The sequence below is a fragment of the Apaloderma vittatum genome, unplaced genomic scaffold (assembly GCF_000703405.1).
Source record: "Apaloderma vittatum isolate BGI_N311 unplaced genomic scaffold, ASM70340v1 scaffold13038, whole genome shotgun sequence".
Lineage (NCBI taxonomy): Eukaryota > Metazoa > Chordata > Aves > Trogoniformes > Trogonidae > Apaloderma > Apaloderma vittatum.
The window spans coordinates 6,647-15,417 of record NW_009731293.1 but is presented as its reverse complement, the minus strand read 5'-3'; the positions used below and the strand labels follow the sequence as shown (position 1 = coordinate 15,417).

At 42.5% G+C, this 8,771-nt stretch overlaps 1 protein-coding gene across 2 annotated transcripts in view; it reads left to right on the top strand.

The window, feature by feature from the left end:
- The window catches only part of EIF4ENIF1 (eukaryotic translation initiation factor 4E nuclear import factor 1), a 19,887-nt gene extending 11,674 nt beyond the window's left edge, over window positions 1-8,213 (top strand). Inside the window, exons 9-18 of one of the 2 annotated variants that reach the window (XM_009875136.1) lie at window positions 1,043-1,272; window positions 2,708-2,779; window positions 3,151-3,334; window positions 3,548-3,627; window positions 4,005-4,144; window positions 4,315-4,399; window positions 5,415-5,547; window positions 6,696-7,034; window positions 7,261-7,425; window positions 7,972-8,213. In XM_009875136.1, the coding sequence (XP_009873438.1) occupies window positions 1,043-1,272; window positions 2,708-2,779; window positions 3,151-3,334; window positions 3,548-3,627; window positions 4,005-4,144; window positions 4,315-4,399; window positions 5,415-5,547; window positions 6,696-7,034; window positions 7,261-7,425; window positions 7,972-8,213 (1,670 nt within the window). The remainder of the gene's footprint in view (window positions 1-1,042; window positions 1,273-2,707; window positions 2,780-3,150; window positions 3,335-3,547; window positions 3,628-4,004; window positions 4,145-4,314; window positions 4,400-5,414; window positions 5,548-6,695; window positions 7,035-7,260; window positions 7,426-7,971) is intronic. The other variant, XM_009875137.1, reaches the window with a different exon arrangement.
- Window positions 8,214-8,771: the final 558 nt, after the last annotated feature.

The window sequence follows — 8,771 nt, the reverse complement described above, 5'->3', positions numbered from 1 at the left end:
CTGCTGAAAGCTTTTTAAACTTTGATCTTCACAAACAAAGGATGAAGGAACGAAAAACTGTGGGGAAGCTTCCATTACCTCAAAAGTACTTAATGTGGCTCTGTATTCCCATAAAAAGCTGTACAGTTCTTCAAGTGTTGTGGAGTTTTCAGGCCAATTCCTCTCCACCATCATCATGTTTTTCTTCATGTTCCATACTGCATGTCTGCATCATTGTTTCTTTTCTCCACCTTCTTGCCCAAATTTCCAATAAATCTTATTTCTTTAAGCAAACATCTGCTGCAGCAACCCATGGCATGCTCCTGTCTCTTCTGCCTTTTCTCTTAAGGTGTCATACCTTGTGATGTGTATTAGCTGGTCCATAAAGCGTGTCTAGCCTTCATGTCTGGTGCTAATACCTCTATATGCATACATGGCGAAAAAAGTACTGCTTAATAACACTTGTACCTTATTCTAGTTATGCCAGTGAAATCTTTCTATGGTGTCTTTAATTTCTGAGCAAAGTTTACTTCAAACTTTAGGCACACCAAACTAACTGTGTAACTAAGTCTCCAGAGTATCTAAATTTTCCAGGTATGTATTCTCTCTATGATAGCTTCAGACAATTTGCCGTTGCTTACAGTGTGACTCTCAGACCATCTGGTGTCTCTTGGCTTAGATGATGAATGGCACTTTCCTAACTGACAAAGAACAAACTCGGTTGTCAGCGAATATTCTCTCAATAAAAGGAAGTTGCGAAATGTAATGACAACCTGCCTTGCAGGATAAAGGAAAGCTAGTGAGAGCTTACCAGCTGAAGCCTCAACAGGTTCGTGTGGAGTCTTACATGCCTGTAGCTGTGCATGACAGTACTCCTGATTTAGATATTGGAACATCAGAACAGGTCAGACATGGTTTGACAGCCAGTGTGAATATCAGAAGATAGGTTTTTTTGCTGTTCCTTGTTTTTCAAACAATTTGTATTCAACACCTGCACAAGAATTTTTTGCTCACTTGTGAAAATAGAATTGTGGCTTACCAGTATTTCTCCTGTATTTCTCAGCACATTCAGGGGTTGTACTTTCAGTGGAAGAAGTTGAAGCTGGGCTAAAAGGCCTGAAAGTGGATCAGGAGGGAAAAATTGCTACTCCATTTATGGCTGAGCAGATGGAGGAAGCACTGAGTGTCACTGGCTCCAAGCAGATCAAGAAAGATGGAGATATGACTGCATTTAACAAACTAGTCAGCAGTATGAAGGCAAGTGGGACCCTACCTTCACAGCCCAAAGTCAATGTAAGTAGCAGACACTTGGCTCTTGTGAGCTGTGCTTTCGTGATCCTTTTGATAACATGTGAACTATGACTGGATACAGGAACATGATATTAAATATAGGTTTATGTTGAGGATATTGTTGCTGGAAGGGGAAAGGGAGGTGCTTTGGTCACTTTTCCCTAGCAAAAGTAATTAAAATCGGAGCTTTTCTCAGTTCAGAGTTCACAGAGTTGACTTCATGTTAAGTTGCTGAAAGTCCTGGAACTCTAATTATGCAAGAAGCCTGAGGTCTGCCACCTCGGAAGTGGACCTGCGTGAATATCTAATCCAACTAATTAATATCTAGACTTGAAGACCAGGAGGCTGTGCTGCCATCCAGTGAGACCTGGACAGACTGGAGAGCTGGGCAGGGAATAACTTGATGAAATACAAGAAAGGAAAGTGTAGGGTCCTACATCTGGGCAGGAACAACCCCAGGTTCCAACATAGGTTGGGGAACGACCTGTTAGAGAGCAATGCAGGGGAAAGAGACCTGGGGGTCCTGGTAGACAGCAGGATGACCATGAGCCAGCAGTGTGCCCTTGTGGCCAGGAAGGCCAATGGCACCCTGGGGTGTCTTAGAAGGAAGGCCAATGGCGCCCTGGGGTGTCTTAGAAGGGGGGGGGTGAGTAGATCGAGAGAGGTCCTCATGCCCCTCTACTCTGCCCTGGTGAGACCACAGCTGGAATATTGTGTCCAGTTCTGGGCCCGTCGGTTCAGTAAGGACAGGGAGAGAGTTCAGCGCAGAGCAACTAAGATGATTAAGGGAGTAGAGCATCTCCCTTGTGAGGAAAGACTGGGGGAGCTGGATCTCTTTAGTTTGGAGGAGACTGAGGGGTGGCCTTATTAGTGTTTATAAATATATAAAGGGGGAGTGTCACGAGGATGGAGCCAGGCTCTTCTCGGTGGCAAACAATGATAGGACAAGGGGTAATGGAATCAAGCTGGAACACAAGAGGTTCCACTTAAATTCGAGAAGAAACTTCTTCTCAGTGAGGGTTACAGAGCCCTGGCACAGGGAGCCCAGGGAGGTGGTGGAGTCTCCTTCTCTGGAGACATCCAAAACCCGCCTGGACGCCTTCCTGTGTAACATCATCTAGATGGGCCTGCTCTGGCAGGAGGATTGGGCTAGATGATCTTTTGAGGTCCCTTCCAATCCCTAGCATACTGTGATCTCTCACTCAGATTTGAATAAGGCACATTGAACTACCAGTATGCAATCTAGTCTTTTCTTACTAGAGAAGATCTGTGAGACAACTTAGCCCTTAGCTTTGCTGAAATTTGATTTGGCTAATACATAAACTATGGTTCTAACAGAACAGGTGAAATTATTTCTGTCACTGAGACAAATGTGGATTATCTTAACGAGTTTGATGTTTGCATCTACATATAATTTACAGTGTTTTCATTTTCTTAGCAGAGCCTTGAGAGCCACTTAATGTCACCTCCAGAGATGCCAGGCCAGCCTCTATCAAAGAACATTCTGCAGGTACTTGTTATTTGGAGGGACAAATATTTAAAAGCATATCCCCGTTGGGAAAACAAGACATTTGAAATATGATATTTAAGGTATTTATGGGATCTGTAGTCAGATAAGGCCCTGTAAAGAGGAAAAAGAACCAGTCACTAATTCAGTTTGCTTAGAAATTTGTCTTGTCATGATATTTCCCATTATTACAATTTGAAAATGAAAACCTGCCTAAGTGACTAATTCTAAGGGCAATCTGGAATCAATGTATCTAGTTGCTTAAGTCCACTTTGTCTCTAACATGCAATAAATAGCATTAGCCTGTAGTGTAGTTATTTGAGCTCATTTGTATAAATTGATCATATTCTGAATGTTTTGTTACTTATTCTTAGGAACTTCTTGGTCCACCCATTACCAGGCCTGCTTCATCAAATGTCTTAAGTGGCCTGATCGGTGGTTTGGAACCTGCAGCCTCTTTAATGACACAAAGAGCACCTTCTCCCCCGATTCCACCTGTGTTCCCAACTCGAGCTGCTTCTGCAGATTACCTGCGCCATAGAATATCTTCACCCATTGGTGAGACTAGGTGCAAAACAGTTGTGGGTTTTTTTTGTTTTCTTACTGCTTGGGTTTGTTTTCACGAATGCTTTGCGGAACACTAAGGAACTTAAGGAAAAGTCTGCACGAGGAATCCTTAATTCACGTAGAACTGTTTAATTTAGGATGTATATTGTGTATGTTGAAGGAAACTATTAGTCTTTTAAAATACAACTGCTGAATGTTCTTTAGGTTTTGGACAAGGTTCTCAGCAATTACTTGGTGATCCATTTCCAGGTGTAAGGAAGCCCATGAGCCCAGTTGCTGCACAGGTTAGATTAAATGCTTTTTGCTTACTGTATATTCATCTCTTTTTATATTATGTAGTCTAGAATTAGCTTGTGGGACCACATACTTAACTGTTGCATTTGGATGTTTGTGCTTAATTAAGCTCATTCTGAGTGTGAGGATACAAAGTCTAATTTAGTACGTCCTCAAAACCTCACTGCAGTTGGACCCATCTTAGGGTACCTCAAGTGCAACATTTTCTAAATCTTCTGTTGTACATCAATAAAACAGATGGCTGTTGGTGGCCACACGTTTGGTGAAGACATTAGTAGCTGTAGCAGTAACTCTTCAGTATCTTAAATTAAAAAAATCAAATACAATGTTTGATTTTGGTTTTTGTTTTTATACATTTCTACTTCAGATGAGTCCCTTGGAAATACAGCAAGCTGCATTAGAGGGACTAGCATTACCGCATGACTTAGCCATTCAGGCAGCAAACTTCTATCAGCATGGCTTTGGTAAACCACAAATGGACAAAAGCAGAGATGGCTACAGAAACAGGTGATTATCTGCAGAATGTAAGAGGTACAGCGTGAACTGATTCTTAGCATGTTGTCTTTCACTAAATAGTAGTCCTTATCACTCGGGCTCGTATTGGTTCTTGGCAATCCTGCCTTTTGTTTTGTGTTAAGAGTAAAGCTGCTTCATGTTAACTTGCTGTCTGTTAACAGGCAGCAGCGAATGACTAAATCTCCTGCACCAGGACACAGAGGGAACGCATCTTCTCCAGCCCCTGCAGCATCCATTACTAGCATGGTCAGTACCTAATGTGTAACGGTGACAGGAAGAGATGTGTCAGCAGCTCGAGATTATAACGGTTGTAATCGATGGGAGAAAGGGATCCCATAGAGGAGTTAATCATGTTCACATCGCATCGGTGACCACGTGGTACAAGAATGAATTACATTTCATACTTTGTCTTAATTCTGGGAAGCACCTTTTATGACATCTGTCTTACCTACAACTGATGAAGTGCCATTAATGTTACCTTGACCTGGCAAAGGAAGATAATTATGAAAATTCAGGCTCTTGTATTTTGGTACTGAAGTTTTCAGGAGGCAAGTGCCAGAAGCCATTAGCTGCTGTGGAAAACACTGGTCTTCAGGTATGAAGTGGCTGATCTAAGTTGCCTGTAGGGCGAAATATTACTTAGGAGCTTAGCAGCTGCTAAATCAAGTACTTTGTATACCAGGTGAGTGGCTTCCACAGATGCTATGCAACTTTGAGGGAGAAAATACTAATGAGGCAATAGTTTTCTGCAGATCCATCAGGCTTGAGTTAAAAGAGATGAGGCAGCTCTGTAGGAACTCCTGTTGAGCTGCTGTTCTGAACCAGTTTCAAAACAGCTGTAATTTAAAATATAGCTCATCTGTTTCAAACCTGTTAATGTGCATTTAACTTTGAGAACCTGCAGATCCATCAGCCTTGAGTTAAAAGAGATGAGGCAGCTCTGTAGGAACTCCTGTTGAGCTGCTGTTCTGAACCAGTTTCAAAACAGCTGTAATTTAAAATATAGCTCATCTATTCTGTTTCAAACCTGTTAATGTGCATTTAAGTTTGAGAACATCTGCTGAGTTTAATAAGAAAAAAATAAAGCAAAGTGTTTAAACTATAGAATAGAATAAAGTTGTGAAACAAGGTGAAGTAATCATGGGCACACAGTGGCTGATTCAAAGGAGTGTTAAATGGAAAGGATGTCCACTCTACAAATGAGTGTGGGCTAGATAGTGAGCAGTGAGTGAGGTGTAGCTTCTTACTGTGTTTTCTGCAGCTGTCTCCTTCCTTTACGCCTACCTCGGTCATTCGCAAGATGTATGAGAGCAAGGAGAAGAGCAAAGAGGAGCCCATTCCTGCGAAAATGAAAGTTGGAGATGGTAAAGATGAAAATCAGAGGCCAAATGAAGGTATTGTCTTAGCTTTAAAATAACACTTACAGAAGAGATTTTGAGTAGAATCGAAGAGCTTCAGCACATAATATGCCTAGACTAACTTTAGACATCCCCAATTCATGGAGGACAGTGTAGAAGTGAGCCTGTAATGAGAAGGGTTAGAGCTATGGGGGGTTTTTATGTCTTCCAACAGTGTTAGGTTTGAATCAATTTTTTTCCCTATCTGTCATTTTCTGAGCAATAATGACACTAAGAGGCCTGGACCAAAACTGCTTCTTTGCAACTGCTCTCAAGGAACAAGCATATTAACAATAGTGCTCCTGTATCTCTCTACACTAGTAATTAAATACAAGCAACTTAGAGCACTCTTGAGTCATCTTAACTGATCAATTAAAGCAAAGGCCAATTAAGGTGTTTTAAGTGTAGCAGATCAAGGAAGCATTTTGTCACCCTAACTGATGTAATTGGCTGTCAGAAGGAGATGCCTGAGCCAGTAAGACTGACATCCCTCAGTGCCCTGACATTGTACTTCAGTGCTGGTAGCTACAGAGGTAGCTTGCAGTTCCTGTTTCGCCGTTGACTTTTTTTCCTTTTTGTACTCCAACTATTACTGCTACCTCAACTGGTAGCAGACTATTCTAAGGTATTTCAGGCCTTGTATAACTGATTTAGATGGTCTGTGAAAGTGGCTTCTCGAGGTGCTTTAGCGTCCCAAATCTTGCTGAGCAGATGTCAGCTGTAGAAGGCTGCTGCTAATCCCCCCCATCTAAACTGCAAAACTGTTTTGGGATGGATTTCTGGCACAACTCCAAATTATAATCTTGTCTAGGGAGGATCCCTTGTACCTCCTGTCACCTTTAGGACTGACTCATCTGTGCTTCCACCTCAAAATTTGTAAGAGGAAAAATAAAGATGAAAGGTGGAATTACTGCTGTTTCTGACCTAATTTAAGCTTGCTGTCAAGGGATTTCTGTGGAACATATTCCTTCCCATTACTGAAATAATTTGGCTAAAAGCATCCAAGAAAGACAGGTGCTCACTGTTAAATATATATAACTAAAGTTCAGCTAGTCCTGCAGTCTAGCTGTCAAATCCAGTTATTAGCTTTAATTTTCATTAGGTGTAATGTGGACTATAATAGTTGTATTCAATTCTAGCTACAGATAACCTACTGTCTAGTTCTGTGGAGAATGCAGATCAAGAAACTTTGCCCACCTTAGGTACCAAACTACCTGCACTGCAACGCTCTGCATGTTCCACACCTCTTACCCAAGCAAATCGTTGCACCAAAGAGCAAGACTACAGGCCTAAATCAGCTGGTAGAAAGACTCCTACACTGGCCTCCCCAGTACCAGGAGGCCCTTTTCTTCGTCCTGTTCATCAAGTACCCCTTGTTCCCCATGTACCGATCGTACGACCTGCTCATCAACTGCATCCAGGATTGGTCCAGAGAATGCTGGCACAGGGGGTTCATCCACAGCACCTGCCTCTGCTGCAAGCAGGTAATCCATACTTTTTTCCCTTTTAGCTACTGCATGTTCTCTGTAAGACTGACCTTGTGTTGGGAACAGCGCAAACTAATACTTGCTGCTGGTAATGTTTATTACATCGAAACTTACCTTTAAAAACAGGCAATAGATTCCAACGCATCTAAATATATAGATGCTTGTTGTCCTTCAAGTTCCTTATGCTTATTGGGTAAGAAGTTTCCTCACTGTTCCTCAACAGGTATGCTTCCTCCTGGAGTGGACCTGTCTCACTTGCAGGGAATATCCACTCCTATCCTTGGCCAACCTTTTTATCCGCTACCATCAGCAAGCCATCACATCTTAAATCCACGCTCTGGGACACCCTTGCAGCTGGCGATGATGCAGCAGCAGCTACAACGATCAGGTAAGTGGAAACATGAAACAGGAGGGTGAGTTTTAGAACACTGACTAGCCTGTTCCATGTACTGTACTTGTTGGCCTGTTTCTGTGAACTGTGCTAGCAGAAAGCTGCTTTAATTTAAGTATTCATCATCATGAATGTTGTGTGGGTATCAAGGCAGTTTTGGCCACTGCGGGTTCTTATGCTAGAAGGAAATCCAAGGGAAGCATTCAGTTTCAAGATAGGTATATAGCTATGTGGCTGTTGACAGACCTGCCTTTCACAGCACCCGTGCACAGTCTTTCTGTCCTTGCTGGATGAGAGGCCACCCACTTACCTTAAGTCTGTTTGATGCTAGGCTTCCAGTTAAAGCCTGCATGATGCTGTGTCTGGAACCAGCAGTGTCAGGCAGTTTATGGGAGTTACTAGCATGAGAAGAAACATGTGGGGCCTGAGTCTCCCAGAGCTAATAGAATTAGTAAAAGCCACGTTCAGCTCACATGCCTTATCAGGTGATTGCTCTAGGGCAGAGCTCGGCGTTGGGCGAATGTATCGCTACACTGCTAATAGCTCCGCATTTCGCAGGCACTGGAGCCCAGGGATCAGCCACTGGTGCACAAACAACCCCTCAAAATGTGCTGCCTCGGACTGGATTATCTCACGGGCACACACAGCTCGACCATCGCCCCAGCCAGAGGAGCGGCTCTCCCATTGGCCTTGCAAAATGGTTTGGTTCAGATGTCTTGCAGCAGCCTCTCCCTTCTATGCCATCCAAAGTCATCAGTGTAGATGAACTGGAATTCCGGCAGTGAACAGTGACCACTGGGTGGAACACTTGTGATTCTTTAGACTGGATTGAAATGTCCATAGTCAGGACTTCACCTCTGTTTGTTTTCTTTTGGGGCTTTTATTTTTAGCACTCTGTGCAAAATTTCTTTTTGAGAGACTAAAGCACATGGCACCTGTCCTGGTCTCATGTCTGCATCAAGACTTAAGGATCCATTATGGCTTGAATAGTGAAGCCTGAAGAAATTTAGATGCAAGACAAAGCCAGTTTAATCCTGGAAGTGTCTTTTCTTTTTGTTTTTGTAAGATATGTGAATGAAGTGCTGATATTCTCTAGTGTAGAGGTAGCAGCTATGGATTCCTCCTGCAGAAAACTAAATGTATAGACCCTTGTGTACAGACTTGTGTATAAACAATCTTTTGTATATATACACATAGAATAGCCTTTTTGAATCTATACAGCTGTACATAAGAGTAGCTGATAACAGTCAAGCTTTAGTTGTGCCTATGGTTTGGACCTTTCTCCATTGTATGTGTGGGACTTTGAGATTAAAGTTGCATATCCTAAGTGTGAGTGAATGGGA